The sequence below is a fragment of the Gossypium arboreum genome, chromosome 11 (genome assembly GCF_025698485.1).
Source record: "Gossypium arboreum isolate Shixiya-1 chromosome 11, ASM2569848v2, whole genome shotgun sequence".
Taxonomy (NCBI): domain Eukaryota; kingdom Viridiplantae; phylum Streptophyta; class Magnoliopsida; order Malvales; family Malvaceae; genus Gossypium; species Gossypium arboreum.
The window spans coordinates 95,038,883-95,055,724 of NC_069080.1; the positions used below are offsets into that span (position 1 = coordinate 95,038,883).

Consider the following 16,842-nt stretch of genomic DNA (forward strand, 5'->3'; position numbering starts at 1 on the left):
TACAGAGTACCGATGGAGAAAAACTATTGTAGTAACCACTTAATTCCCACTTTATTCCTCTCATGAGTTTATAATAACTAAATAGATTATATAATATAAATATAACTTTAATAATTATAGAAAGTATTTATGTTTTAAATCTTGTAATATGAATTCTATTTTATATAACATCCTATATATCATAAATATATTTTTATTTATTATTTAAGAAAAATAGTCTTAATTTATGATTTATAATTTAACTTAAATATAAAAATTTTTATTTTATTATTTTATAAGAGCACATTGTAAACTAATAATTTTTATTATATTTTATTTTAATTTCACTTCATCGCGCATTTGAATCTAAATACATCTCATTACTTATTTTAATTTCAATGCTACAATTCTCAATCTCACCATAATAATAAGTAATCTCAAAACCACTATTATTTTTTATTTCACCGAAACTAAAGTCACGCCGTTTGAACAAGCGATTGTCTCTTATTTTCAAACATTTGTCTATACCCTTTTAAGATTTGTATTCTCTCAAAGTTACTATCTAATTTTGTTTGGTTTACCTTTTTTCTTTTTTGCTTTAGTAAAGAAAGAAGCCTATAGAAACAACCCAAAAAAAAGCAAAAACATCAAGAAGATGGGGCCCTTTTGTGACCAGCCTTCAGCAGCGGCAGCAACCAATGGGATGGCGAATCAAGTTCTTGACTTGAACCATTCCATAACCGACAACTTGGCCAACTTATCACCTACTCAATTGGCGTCTCTAACAATATGATGGAAGGAGACCTGCCTCCAAAAATCTCGTATCGACAGGACCAAATCAATGGAGTTAACATAATCATCAGACTCATGAATCATTTGGATGGCCAGCAAGCTACTTTCAAGCGTCACATGATGGAATCCCGCTTCCCTCGCTAGGAGGGCATCATGAATTGCCCATAGTTCCACATGTAACACGGAACAACTCTCCAGAAATCGAGTGAAAACAACAGTCCACTCCCTTCGTGATCTCGAACTACCCTTCCAATAGAAGCGTAATTTCCACTACACGCCGTGCCTGCATCACAATTTTCCTTCGGAAACTGCCAAACCAGTTAAGAGGCTGCTTGTTACTGGAAGTAGACAAGATGTGCCTCGACTAGACACGACCCTAACAAACAACATCAGAGACAAACAAAGTATCGAGATTCAAGTATAATCCATAGATAGCCTATTTATTTTTCCTTTACTTTCTAATTAAATAATTGGTTTGGCTAATATTTACTATTGATAAGGTTGAGAGAGTATTTAATTTTAGATTTTTGTATATTTTAAATTTTAGTTTCAAATATATATATTACTGAATAAATACAATTTTATTGTAAAAAGTAGTAAAAACAACACTAGATAATGGTGTCTTCTCCTATTCAATAGAGTACACTTACAAAAATTTTGCATCTCCTAGATCAAATTTAACCTGATTTATTAAATAATTTCTTATACATAGAAATTTAAAAAAAAAATAGGAAAAAAAATTAAAGATCAATCATATACACAAACAACCGAAATTTGCATGACATCAGAACCTGAATTCAAACTCAATGACTAAAATCCCTACCCTCGTCTCCAAATTATGAAATACGAAAATTTAACCCTGCTCACTTTTATTTTTATTATTATTAGGGTGAGATTTAATTAAATTTAAGGGGGAGCAAAATTGAAGTGAATTTCAAGGGGAATAAAGTTAAAACTTCCATCCAACTAGCAGTAGATTACATAAAACTAACAACACCCACCCCAACCCCACCCAAAAAAAAAAAAAAGTTTATAAGAATTTCACTACCCCTATGCTTTAAATCCATCATCTCATACAAAGGCAGATCCTTGCTATTTTGGTACATCAACTTACAGGCTATGTCTGAACTATAATGTAGTACTGCTAAATGTAAAGAGTTGCGGGAACATGAAACATTTTAGAACTGAAACTCAGTTGAGCCAATGAGTTAAGGGAGTGGATGATGGGGCTCAGATCTAAGACAACGCAACTGATGCCTATAACTTCTCTACTAATTTACATTATACATGGCCGCACTCAGCCTTGATAATCTTGTCAAGGAAATATAACGTTGATGACCTGTTGTATCGGTTGACAGGTTGGACCTAAAATCCATTACCAAAATGCTATTTTCATGACCCTTTCCAAGTAGTATAATATATGATTTTTCAGGCAAAGCTTACTGTCGAGGTACAGCTGGTGTTGACTGAGGGTTTTGCCCGTAAAACCCCATACCTGGTGGCCAGTAAAATCCTCCAGTGGCTGGCTGCTGCTGCTGCTGAGGCTGGGATTGTGGCTGCTGCTGAGGCTGAGACTGTGGCTGTGGCTGCTGCGAAGACTGAGACTGAGACTGAGGTGGTTGTGGAGGCTGTAGTGGCTGAGAAGCAGGCCTAGCTAAATTCATTGCTATATGTGGGGGAAGAGGAGGAGGTGGTGGCAGCGTGTTCGCTCCATATCCGTAAGGCATCACCCCCATCATCATACCAGTTGACTGCATATATTGACTTCCTGAAGGATTTGCAGGAGAGAGAGGGGGAGGTGGAGCAGAAGCAAAGGGAGCTTGAATCTGGTTGCCTTGAGACATTGGTTGCATACCAGCTGATGGTGCTAGTGGCATGTTGTTAATTGCCTGCTGCGGTAAAGGGTTGAAATAAGTTGTGCTTGGGATGTCTGAAGCATCTGATACAGGCATTGGTTTCTCAAGTTTGGGGCGCTTTTCTGGAGGAAACATTGATAACCCTGATGTGAACCCACTGGATTTTAAGCTACCATTCATAGAGGCAGCTTCTTCTGCAACAAGGGACGAAAGTACAGATGTAAGCATCTGAGCAGAAGATGTTGAAGCAGCAAGCTTAGCAGCAACAGCAGCAGCTGCTGCTTTCTTGTTATCTTCTTCGGTCGTTTTTGAAAGTGCAAACGAAATCATAGGCTGTGGAAGAAGCGGTTGAGGTAGAGTGCTAGATGGCTGAGCAGAAGGAAGGTTCCGTTCGCTCACAGCTACAGCCTCACCTGTAGGGATAGATGTAGTAGTTACATGGCCATGCACAGAGGGTAAAGTCAGCCTCTTCCTTAAATTGCTTCCTTGCTCAATCTGACCACGAGCAACCTGTACAAACATCATCAGTTTCTTTTAAGTTTCTTCCTAGGTGCTGTAATTTAGCATCAAACAACATAAGCAACTCGTATCCTTTTGGGCAATGCACATTTTGTCAGACGCACATATGGTGCACTTAGGTTGTGCTTTGTTGGGTGGAAAACTGGAGGGATGGAAGGAGGGAAGGCAAAGTGGAAAGAAAATCAATTTTAAGTGTGCTTGGTTGGGAAGAAAGTTAGAGGAAAGAAAATAGGGAGATTAACATTTTTCATCTTAATGCATAAAAATCAATTCTTCCAAATTGGAATAATGAGCGGAGAGAAAATGAGAGAGAGGTTTATGTTAATTCTAAATTATGCATTTTTCAATTTTTTCCTTCCATTTTTCAACTCTACCAAACAATCAGCAAAAGAAAAAAGTAATTTTCTTTCCTTTTTTCCATTTTTCCTACCAAGCACACCTATGGAAAGAAAAATTATGTTTTCCATCCTTTTAGGTTTCTACCCCTTCAATTTACTTTCCACTCTACCAAGCAAAGCCTTAGATTCACTTTTTTTTAACGAAAAATGTCTGATTGAATTTCATTTTAACTTCTTTAATTTTTATTTTTATTTTCACTATATATCTATAAAAGGATAACATCAAACTTTGTTTTTAATGTTTGAATATTCAATAACATGGGACTTCTTTTTTGTACAACTTTGGATTTAGGAAAAATTCATTAGCACACACTCCATCAAGAAGTTTTATTCCCATCTATCTACAGAAAATGGTTCCCAGTTGTTACTAGGGAGAGTCACTTTTGTGAACCTTTCCAATATTAGCAAATAAGTCAAACTGCAAAATTTGCAGTTTTAGAATATCTAAACAGACAAAAACCAGTAAATTTAAAATCTATTCAATGCAATTATCAACTCAAGCAATTTGTTACAAAGAATGCAATTCTTACCTGAAGCTGACTACAAATAAGCTCCAGCTTTGATTCCTGAAAAACTATAAATTATTGAGTACTGAACAAGGAAAAACATTTCCAAACTCTAATTTCCAACTCAAGAAGACATGATAGTAATGAAAGCATACTTGTTCCTGAAGTGCTTCTTTAAGTTGAAAAACCAAGGCAGCCCTGGTCGTTTCAATGCTTTCAAGTTGTTCAACACATTGGCGGAGTGCATTTTCTTGCAGCTGTAGCTCATCTAGCAAAGCAGATCCATTCTGATTCCCTAACCGAAATCAAATACATGCACTTAGAGTTGCTAAAAGCACACAGTAAATCAAAACTTAAGGCAAGATATTGTAATAACATCAAAGTTCAGTTTACCAAGAAATAAATGGTCAACAGTTAACAACCTCAACTGAGAGATCCCCTATTAAACTGTTTTGCAACAATACACTCATCACAAAATTCATATGCAGGAAAAAGGTTCAAATATATGTTCTCTTTCATCACTTATAATAGATGAATCAATTGATTAGAGGTACTCATCTGAATCAACTGCACTATAAAATAATAATCAGAGTTCATTTGTAGAGGATAAAATGAATTAGCAGATGGAAGTACCAAAATAGTTAAAAGAACAATTGTTATGCATCAATTTTCTTTTATCTCCACCGGGCAATTTCAGTCCTTGATTATACATGCAAAATCAAGCCTATAATTTCTTAGGGAATAATTTTTTGCATGTCTTGGTCAACCGGTTAGGATCAATCAGAAGTATCATGCATTACATTCTCAACAAATGCAAACAATATACAAGCACAAAGTGCAGAGAGAAATCAGAGGTCAATTACATTATAAAGCTAAATATTTTACTCTTAAAAGATTTTTAACTACTTAGGATGGATTCTTATGATGTTCCCTTCCCAAGCCTGTTAGGTAAAACCAGGCAGCAGCACAATAAACTCGCACAAATGATCAAGTACAATCCAGTAAGACAATCCCTTTGAGAAAGCATATTAGAATCAAAAGAACCTAACAACTAACAGCAACTGCTTATGAGCCAGGCCAAATATCACCACTAGAAGCCTTAAGAGGCCTTAAGTGCTTTAACTGCAGTGGCATTTTAAATAAAGTGAAACTTTTTTCCATTGGGAGGTTAGAAGTTAAAACACAATAAGCAATATGAATCTTATATGTATACATACATACATATCCACACACACATATATATGTGAGAGAGAAGCACAAAAATTGTACCCCTATGATGTTAAGGTCACGAGTTATGGATCAAGTCACCGGACGATTCACAAGAAAGTTCACTCCGATTGAGAGAGCCTTTCCCTTGTTGCAATTTCTACCATGAGAATAACCTATGATGAATAAAATATGGAACTCGTCGAAGGAAGCTCCTAAACTTAGAACTCGTCAAAGGGAGCACCGAATCTTAGACTCGAAAGAAAGAGAGTCATAAACTTCTATAAATTAGAATAATTTGTCTTATTTATTACTAAGAATTGTCCCCTTAAATAGAACCGTTAGATATGGTATTTTTCTTATAGACTAAGAAACTAAAATTAACTTGTAGAATAAAAACTATAATCGAGGAAACTAAAATTAAGAACTTTTAATTGCAATAAAATTCTTCCTAAATAAATTCTTCTAATTAAGAATATTACTAAAATAAAGTTATTCATCTTCTTTCCATCTTTGGTGCTTTTGACTTCTTGTCTTGCCCACAAAGGCATCCATAACATATGATTTTACTTTTGGTCAATAATTTACAATAGTGAAAAGTGCACAACCTACATTTCTACCTGAAAAATGATGGGAGTACTGTGTCCCATGATGGGCCTTATACTAAGCTGGAATATATTCTAGTTCCAATATTTGGAGCTAACATGAAATAATTTTAAAAGTGGACTCAAAGCGAACAAAAACATGAAGCATCTTCTTGTTAGAATGATTCATGTGTGACCAGCGAACATAGTTTGTGTGCCTAGCAAAACTAGGAATTCACCTTATCATGAGATCTCAGTTCCAAAATTAAGAACCCCAGGTAAATATTAGGGCACATTAACATATATTTCTATCTTCTAGTTCTTACAGCTTCAGTATTCTTTTTACAATAGTGAAAAATCTCAATAAAATTACATTAAAAAAATGCATATACAAAGAGACAGGGAGAGAAAGCACACTTTTCCTTTTATTGAAAATAAAATCTTAATAAAATGTAAGCATACAACAATAAATCCCATAGCAGAACTCATACCTTGAGCTAAACTACTTTCAGCATTTTCCTCTAGTTTACTCAAATTTTGTACAGCAGCATTACACTTGTTTAAAACAGTATCCTCACTTGGATTGTCCTCGAGCACAGATTGGTATGCAGTTAGTATCTTTTCTGGAAGACCTCCAACAGCCAATTTCTGATGGTAAGAAGATCAAGAAAGAGAAACACATACGAAATCACAAAATATTAAACCAAGAAAACGTCTTCAGTCATAAGAATACAAACAAAATGGCCATAATCAAATTGATATCAAAGTACGAAGGAGAACTCAATAGGTAAGTTCTTACAATTCTCACTACATGAGCATCCCTCTTCACTATCTTGATAGGATTTGAGCCTTTTCCATTGTTCACTGCAACAGGAGCAGGAGGAGGAGGAGCAGGATTCTTCCCAAGCATTTCATCTTTAAGATTTTGCCCTCGGGAACCAAAAACTTTTCTTTCTTCCCATATGTCAACCTAACAGTTATCATGCAAACAAGCCCCCAAACCCATCACCCCAGAAGGAAAAGTGGAAAACCCAAAAAAAAAAAAAAAAAGGGAAAAAAGGGGAAAGTTACTTGTTACGTGATAGGTCCACTGTAAAAAGAATGCAACAAAACAGCATGAACCACTACACTCTTTCAGTAAACAAAGAATAATCTACTAAAACCACTAGGAGATGCAATCTTAAGTACAAAATATCTACAAAAACAGATGCAGCCAAAGACTGAATAAAGCACTAGAACTTTCTCACTTTTCCTAAATGAGCTCCCATTCTTCTCTTCTATTATGATTGGGATCCAGGTAGGCCATTATCTTGAGAAAAACAATGTCATGTGTATCACTTGAAATTAATGCCACCGGCCATCTATCATTTCTACAGCCACGGATTATGATTGAATTTTTTTTTTCCTGACAGGAAAGTGAATTTTCTAACCAAGCCATTGTTGCCATAATCAACAAGTCGGGAAAGTATTTCATCTGTCACATCAGTAAGGGCACCAGATTGCAATGACCTTAATGACCATTAAGGTTGCATGTGACATCTTTTGGTTCTAAGGGTTCATCTGGGTAAAAATAAAAGGATAGGGGCTTTTTGAGAAGCTTGGTACAGTTCAGAGGCTTATTTAGTGCTTTATCCAAAAAATAACTAGCATAATATATCTACGTAAGTCCCCAATGTAAAAATAAGAAATACTACATTAAAAAATACTTTCAGAAGCTTTGACAAGGGCAGCTTTCCCCCATCAATGAACATAATGCAGCAATACTCACATATACGTGATAATTATGTCAGCAATGGAGTAAAAAACTGGAAAACAAACAAACTATCTTATTCAATTTCCAAACTTTATTTGTGTCCCATATATCAGCATAATTATAGTGCAAGGGAAGTTAACACCGCCACTTAAGGAGAGAGGGAATAAACACAGGCAACAATTAGTAATACCAAGATCAGATGCAAAATTGTGACAATAGTTCCACAAAGACCCCAAACCCATATTCATCAAATCAAAGGTAGTATAATCTGCATGAGCTTCCAAGAAAACATCCTATCATTAATCCTATTTTGGTGAAATTAATCACCAATAGAAATATAAGTTTTTGACTACTTGCATTTAGGCTAAAAAGTTCTATCACCAAACAACTAATTACACTATCCTATAATTTATTACAATAGCCATTAGAACTAAATAACGACACTTCAAAGCAAAAGAAAACAAAATGCAAGAATAACACTAAGTAACAAAGTGCAGATTGATTATTATATCAACTGGTTCTACATGAAAGCAGAGTAGAAAACTGCTGATGCCATTCAAAGCAATACATCACATGTCAAGAGAAAGCGACATGAGGAAGCACAATTAACCAAAAGTAACAATTGTTTTACCTTCAAGCCATTAACTTCTTGGAAATATAATAGAGGGAAGCTACTAAAAATGAAATGTTATCACAGCACCAGACCAGTAGTCAAAACCTGAAGTAGCTAATACACCTAATAAAAGCTACAGAGAGAAGAGTGCTAAAAATTGAATAAATAGCTTACCAGTCTGGCTACGGCCTTCTTTCCATACTCATCACCATCATCATACACATGTTTGAGAGCTACCGGAAGAACTTTCCAGAATTCATTTACAAATTCGCTTCCCTTTCGCCTACTATTTTGCAAAATGTCATTAGCCAAATACAGAAAAGAAACGCGTCGTTCTTTCTGGGAAGAGTTAAACAGTTTGTCCCATGTTTCAACAATCTGTTTTGCCTTCTTCCGATGAGTAATACACCAACGAGACAATGCTGAAGAAATGTGAAGGAAATGCATGCCAACAACAATTCGTAGTAATAAATACAAAATACAAGAGGTACATTAGGCAACAATGTGAAAATGCTATTTTTTTGTGGAAAATTTTCAATTTCATCCAATAGCCATTCTTTCTTACTAGAATTATCTATTGAGCAAATCATGTTGAGAGGCTTTCATAGTGCAGATAGTGTTTTAGTCTATACCAAACATTGAACTATAAGTAGTTATAATGCCTATCCATGAATTAAAAATAGTTTGTTGAAAATTTGTGAAGTACCACATTACTATATATAAGGCCATTATGCTATCTATGAAGAAAATCTAGTTACATGACTTTCAATTGAAGACAAAACAAAAGAGCAGACTCGAACTAATTTAAAAATTAACAATAATGCCAATAACAGGCCCCCCCATAAAATAAACAGGCAATAACATCAGAATAACCAAGAAATTCCTAAAAGCATCAATCTAAGGTCAGTAGGCATAATGGTAGATTGCACATCTTAAACAAAAACTTGTTGTTGTGGATGACTTACATAAACTCATTCTCATTTCAATTTAAAGAAAATGTGTCTAGCAGTTACTATAGTAGTACACTAGTACTCCTTATCCTAAAAGAAACTGAACATAAGCAACATAAAACAGCCTAAATTGACATCAAAGTTCTCTTCAACCAAAAGCAAAATGGCCAAACAAGATTAATAACATTGTTTAAAACCTACGACCACAATAAAAACAATGTCCCAAAAGCAGAACTCATAATAAACGCGTTATGAACTAAATCTAAAGAAACTGCATACAAAACAATCTAAAAGGTTCCTAACATAAAAAGAACAGAAACAACGGATCTGCCAATGATCTCATATTGCTATCAAATTGCTGAAAGGAACTGCTGCAGACATGCAATATGGATTTCATGCAGCCCAAGACTAGACAGTAAGAAAAAGCCAAAAACATGTGGTAAAAGTTAAGGGATAAAATGACATAATAGATATAAAAGCAACACATCAGATAAAATTATAAAAACCATAGTCAAAGAAAACATACACAAAAGTACTTCATAATGGAACAAGACAACAAGATACATTCTCAGTCAAATTTACAAGTAAAATTAAATGTTTATCTCAGTGTTATCAAAGGTGCAAGATGCACTCTAGTAGTCTAGGTCCTATAACCCCTTTATATTGCTGGAAACCAAATGCACAAAAAAAAAAAAAAAGGACTTGCCTAACTGAATTACGACACAATGTATACACGTGTACATTTTTGTATATATGTTTTATATATATAATATGCTTAAGATGCATAATTATGATAAACTCTAAAGAGTGATTCAGCTCATCAAACAAAGCATGCAAAATTTCCCTTCTTTTTTTTTTTTTTCCTTTTGTTGGTCAATATGCATAACTTCCCATGATCTCAAGTTTGTTGATGAATAATCAAAAATTGAGAAGCAACACTTGATATCCCCGTTTTTATTAGTTAAGGTACAATTAAAGATTAACAGAGTTTCAATCAGGGTGTTACTTTTTGTGCCAACTGCCTTGCAAAAAAATGTCTATTTGCAAAAACCATGTGCTTGATCAAGGGCTAGTTTGCTATTGCTTTTAAAAAATGCTGTTGAAAACTTTGGTTTAAGATTAAGCGTTCAGCACTTCTGTCAAAATGTGCTGTTGAAAAGATAAAATGACCATTTCAGATATGATGTTGTAAGGTAAAAAAAAGATTTTGGAAGCTAGCACCTAGAAAATGAGGACAGATAGATAATTTAGCTTAAATGTGATTTTCCAAAAGCCTGCAGCTAGAAATTTAAGCTTATTAGATTGGCTAAAAAGCATAATCTGAAACACACTTTTGGCTTGAAAAGCTATCTGCTTAATATTGGTTATGGCTTGAAAACTAGTTTGAGAAGCAATGTAAACACAACCCAAATGCACCTTGTCCAAAAAGGTTTAAAGAGCTTTTGTTGTAGGCGCTAAGGCACAATGGCCAGGCACACGGCTTAACAACACCGGTTTAAGTGAAGAGAGAAACACTTATCTAAAGGAAGAAGATAAACAAAAGATTCATGTTCTTCAATTACGAACTTCAGAATTACACCAGATTCACGTAACCAGGAGTGTCATTATAATTATATAGTACTAATGAAAGTGAGAGACTATTCCAGCATTCTTATTTTCTTAACAAAAAACCTCTAATTAAGCTTGAACTGTAGGATACATTCAATGCTTTGTTGCGAATTGTTTAGTTTTGACAGTTTCTCGGTCAGTATCTGCCCATCAAAAACGTCGTTGCTCATCTTGTTGCTTAATGAGCATTTACATAGCCTGCAGTAAACCCTTTTAGTTATGTGGATTTAGAAGGGAGGGGAAGGTAGCAGAGAAAAGCATACTAAAAAGAAAATACATGTATACACATTATTCAAAAATACTCAAGACTCCTAGCAGTTCAAACAGGATAAACTAGAAGCTCTTAATACTTCATGGAAACATTGATGCAAGAAGATAATTCACATTTTGTTTAGAAAGACAAGTACAAGGTATTTCACTGATGATTCAGGTTACAATCAACCTTTCTCCAACATTTCATATATCAATTAAATAAAAAATATCCTTCAGAGGATCCAGCAAAATAGTTAATAATTCCCCATGTCAAAGAAATGTCAAGGAGGCCTAAAATCCCACAAAATAGAGTTTGCAAGGCGTCAACCATTATATTCTATTAAGAACCCACGCTTCAAGCATTAAACAAGCATCAAACTTTTTCTTAGAGGTTGTCAGCATGGCTAGAAGGGTTAATTACTTCACCAAATAGCCCCAAATGCAAGTCTAGTATTCGAAGAAAAAAAATTTCTTAATTTATGATCACATGCATTGTGCTTGACCATGATACATATTACTCCACCAATAACCCCAAATGCAAGTCTAGCATTACTGACAACTTCCAGCACTAACCACCACAATACCAAAGTAGGGAAAATTTCGACTGTTCTTCCATTGAATATTTTAATGTGTCCCAACTCCCAACACAGTTGATTTTCAGAAACACAATACACCAAGACTCCAGTCCTAACCACCACAATACCTAGGTAGGCAAAACTTCCATAGTTCTCAGATTTTCAGAAACACAATACACCAAGACTCCAGTCCTAACCACCACAATATCTAGGTAGGCAAAACTTCCACAGTTCTCCCATTGATATCTTAATGTGTCCCAACTAACACAATTGATTTTCCGAAACACAATACACCAAGACTCCAGTCCTAACAACCACAATACCTCAGTAGGCAAAACTTCCATATTTCTTCCATTGAATTCTTTAATGTGTCTGAACTCCCAAAAAAATTGATTTTCTGAAACACAATACACCAAGACTTTCTATAGGACACCAACTCAAAATTTTCCTAGAAATGAAATTCACAACCACATTCTCAGAACCTTTTCAGAAACTTGCACTCCACTCTAAATCCCACAAGGACCTTGGCATCATTCTTGCAATTAGTATTCTCACAAAGTAGAGTCAGTTGATATAGCTTTCATTTTCTTCATAAATTATAATTTATAAGCAACGGCCTTCTCTAATTACAAAGTTTCGTCCATCAATTCTATTGATTTTTCTAATGAGTTTCTTATAGTGTTCAATAACATTAGCAAAATCTTTCCAACTACAAAATCATTTTGCTAAGTTATAAAAACTAAGAAAACTGCTCACGGCGACTACCTAGAAATATTCCGTTTTAAACTATTTAAATTTACAAATTATACAATGAAATTAAAATAAACAAATACGAGAAACACATTTTTTAACAAGAAAAAAAAGGGACAGTCAACTGTGTCTAATACCAAAATTCTTCAGAGAGCTGATGTCAACTCCCAATATTGCAAACATTTCAATTCCACTTCTACTTATTTTCTTAGAGCTTCTACTTATTTTCTTAGCAGCCAAATAGAAACCCTAGGGTTCGAAGAACGCAAAATAGATTCCAACTAATTTTCAAAGCAGAAAGAAAATAATAAAAAATAATTCAATTACGATAACAAATAAAGAACGAACCCGATATTACTTGGAGCAGTAGAAAATTAAGGACTCCCTTTAGAAAGAGAAAATTTCGTGAAGAGAGCGAAAAACCCTAAAAAATTTCTGAAGAAGAAGCCCTTATTTATTTAATTATTTATTTTCTGGGGGCAAAAGAGGGAATGTGAAAGAGAAAGATAAGAGGAAACATCTCCTTGTAACTTAAAAAGGTTTAATATACTATTTCATACCAAAGTTTGACTCTAATATTTAATTTGATATTTAAAATTTTTAATTTAATATTTAAATTTAATTTTAATGTTTAAATTAGAATCTAAACTAAACGATATTATGTCACCGAATGAAAATTTGATATGTATACAGTATGCTCTAATTGAAAAGCATATGTACATAATTAGTTAATGCATAAATTAGTTGTGTGTATCAATAAAAATAATTTTAATCATTTATAATTTTTAATAATATTTTAAATAATATATAAACTACTTAAATATTATTACAAATTTAATTATTTGTATAATATGCTATATATTTTTATATAAATTTTTTATATTTAAATTAGTTTTGAAAAAATTATAAATATAAATAGTTCTAAATAATTTAAAAATATTATGTTAATAGTTTTAATTTTCTATACATTTTAATTAAAAATTATAGTATATTTTAACATATTTTAATACTTTTGTAGACATTTAAGTAAAAATTTCAATAATTTCAACAAAGTTTTAAAGTTTTTTTTAAATATGTTTGTTAAAAAGTTTTATGTTTTAAAAAATTTTGTTAGAAATATGTTTAAAATATTAACAATGTTAAAAATAATTTTATTATAATTTAAATAAAAATTTTAAGCAGATTAAAATATTTTTAAAATATTGACAAAGTGTTAATGGAAATATGTTAAAATAATATACAAAATTGTTTTAAAAATTAACATTGTCTATATATTAAAAAAGTTACTTTTATTTCTAGTTTTTTAATCATAAAATGAAAAAAAAACTACAACAATCCAGTTTTTAGTGGTGTCGAAAAAGATGGTTTTGGGACTCCATTTTCATAAGCTGAGCTTGCAAATATATAATAATGATATTTATGGAGTTAAAATATTGATGAATTGAAATTTGGTTAAGTAATTAGCTGAAATTGTGAGTAATTATGGCTCAGGGATTAAATTGTAAAAATTTAGTCTATAGATTTTTAATTAGACTAAAGCTTTGGGACTTAAATTATAATTATCCAAAGGGTCAAAATGGTTAATAAACCATTTTAAATTATATGTTAGTGGATGGTAATGCTTATAGTAATTCAATTAAGAAAATGAAAATTTAAATGTTAAGAAAACATGATTAATTAAGTAAACAAAGCTTAATTAACTAATAAACCAAGTATAAAAGAGAGTTGGTGGAAGGAGAGATGATAGTCCAACCGGCCAAAGAAGAAACCTAAAAGAAAAACACCATTTTTTTTTTTGTTTGGAGCTTTCGGGCTTTCATTTCAAGTAAGTCCCTAGTCATTTTTTATTAATTTTTATAGTTTTGAGGTCATGAGAGTTTGATTTAGCTAGCTCATGTACTAATTTATAAAATTGTTAAAGTTTTGAAAGTTTCCATTGTTGAGAATTGAATGAAATTGGTGTAAAATGGTTAGAAATTAAGCTTAGTATATGAAAAGGACTTAATTGTAAAGCTTAATTGTTAGTTTCATACATTAGGGATCACATTGAATAAAATAAAAAGTTTCCATTGTGATAATATGAAATGTTTTGATTGAATTGCTATGTTTGAGATTATATACCGAAACAAGGACTATTGAATAGAGTAGATAATGGTGTAATTAATTTATATATGATAATTGATATAAAATTAAGTTGAAACATGTTATGTTACATGATACGTCGATGACGAATTATGAATATGGAATATAAATTGAATGTTAATACTTTATTAATTAGTCAGGCTGAATAAGATATAGTTGTTATGTCATAGGATTTGATTGTGTATGGGTTTATGTGCTTATGCGCCAGGATGCACTTTGTACGTCAAGATGCACTTTATGTGCTAGTATGCACTTTGTACGTTAGGATGCGTTTCGAGCAACAGTATGCACGTTACACACCAATTTCTCTTACTTGGTTATTTTGTTAATGCACTTCAGTACCAGTTTGGTGTTTTGATTGGATGATACGTGTATCCATCTGAGTCAGGGATCAATAATAAGTTTGATTGTTTATATCGAAATGAACTAATATGATACTTGAAATTTGAATGTGTGCGTATATGAATTTGAAAGGGAAAGTAAGCATTTTATTATTCAAAGTAAAAAAGGAATTGAGCCTTAAAGGCCAAAATGAATCTGGATGAGTCAGTAGACTCCAAAAAAGGATTAATCGACAAGTATAAGGTAAGTAATGGAATAAATCATAATAGATTGATTGAATTAAGGTATTGTTTACGTGTGCAATTGAAAGATGATTAGTAAAAGTGCAAAGTGAATGAAAATGTTGAAACGTTAAGTAAACTTACTTACCTAATGAGTTATACACATTTTCATGTAAATATATACTGATATATGTAAATTACAGTTTAAGTACTTTATGTTATGCTATTGGTACTAAATTATAATATCTTGAATCATGAAAGTACCACTGAGCCCTATTGCTTAGCGTACGGTTTGTTTTCTCCATGTGCAGGTTTAGGTACCTCTCGAAGCCTCGGGAATTGAAGGCAGCATCCAGACCTCTGTTTTCAACTTAACTAAGTTTGTATAACTCATCTTATTTTGGTTATATGGCATACACCTAGGTTTTATTTGTTTCAAATGTTCCAATGGTCATTTTGGAGAATCTATTGTAAATAATTGAAATGATTAGTAATTATGCATGAAAGTGCTGTTGATGTTTTGGTATATGGTTGTTAACATGTTGAAATTAAGGTAAATGATCAATTGAGCCTTAAGGGCATCTATGTATGCAATATATGCTAGTTGAACAATGTATGAAATCAGATTTTGTAGAGAATAGGGGTCACATCGCGACATAGGCTCCTTAACATCGTGACGAGGGCAAGATAGAGAGTGGCGTTACAATGATGGACTCTCAACGTCGTGATGAGTCAAGACAGTATGTTTTGTCGCGATGAATAACTCCAGAGTCACAATGTCAACTCAAAACTTTGAAAATTTTACAATTTGTTCCTAATTTATCCTTGGGTTAACAAAAGAGCTTTCATAAGCTCAATTAAGACCCGAAAATGATTCAATATCGATTTATACACATTTGGTACTTGTTTTTAATTATTTTAATATTCTCAAAATCAAATTTAAAAGATAATAGTTGCTCCGGCAACGAGTGTGAGACCTTGTAACTTGGATCCGACAATCGGGTCGGGTATCGGGTGTTACAAAAACCTACTTTAAATTTATGACAAGCTTCCATTTATTTTCACATATTTCTACTTTTATTTTATAAAATTGTTTAACATTAATTACAAATCAGACTAGTAAAGAGCAATAAATAATTTAAATATTAATTACGATGTGTCATGTTAAGAGAAGTGTCAAAATAAGATAATTATAAAATTATATTAAATTACTTTATGTAATATATTATTAAATTAATCGATATATATAGTCATAAGTTATTAGTTAAATATTGTTGGGATGGACAATCACGAACTTGAATATATACCTTAAAACGAATAAAGGAAGTACTAAATATGTATATATATATATATATATATATAAATAAAAAATTACTTTGTTTTAAATTAATTCATAAAAGTCAAAACAATTTTCATGTTATCTTAATTTTCCCGTTATATAAATTGCCAGTAGTGAAATCCCAAGCATTTAGATTTCATAACTTTCTAGGTTGATGAAATTAGATGCAAATTAGGAAATTAATTTAAAATTTTTATAATTAAAATTTTTTTTTATTTGTGAACTTGATTTCCTTGAGTGGATTAAGGGGAAATGTTCAATTATAATTGTGAATTTATTTGTCTAAGTGAAAAATGTAATAGTCCTATTTCAATGGTACCAGAAAATGTTGTTTTTGTAACGACTCAAAATTCGTGGGCACCGAAAAAGTATGTTATCGGGCCTCCGGATTAGTGAAATAAGTTCGAAAATAATTATTAAAAATATTTATGAGTCTAGTGGTGTGTCTAATTAAGTT

The 16,842-nt window shown here is 32.4% G+C and overlaps 1 protein-coding gene across 2 annotated transcripts; it reads right to left on the reverse strand.

Moving 5' to 3' along the window:
- Window positions 1-1,800: 1,800 nt before the first annotated feature.
- On the reverse strand, window positions 1,801-12,902 carry LOC108473419 (uncharacterized). Of its 2 annotated transcripts, XM_053021477.1 has the most exons (9): window positions 12,690-12,870; window positions 10,856-10,962; window positions 8,381-8,628; window positions 6,640-6,810; window positions 6,332-6,488; window positions 4,206-4,345; window positions 4,075-4,110; window positions 3,041-3,137; window positions 1,801-2,821 (listed from the first exon to the last, which is right to left on the reverse strand). In XM_053021477.1, the coding sequence occupies exons 2-9, from the start codon at window positions 10,932-10,934 to the stop codon at window positions 2,211-2,213; spliced, it is 1,539 nt and encodes a 512-aa protein (XP_052877437.1). In that variant the 5' UTR covers window positions 10,935-10,962; window positions 12,690-12,870; the 3' UTR covers window positions 1,801-2,210. The 2 variants fall into 2 exon arrangements, with proteins under 2 accessions (XP_052877437.1, XP_052877436.1); XM_053021476.1 differs by having other exon boundaries at window positions 1,801-3,137; window positions 12,690-12,902.
- Window positions 12,903-16,842: the final 3,940 nt, after the last annotated feature.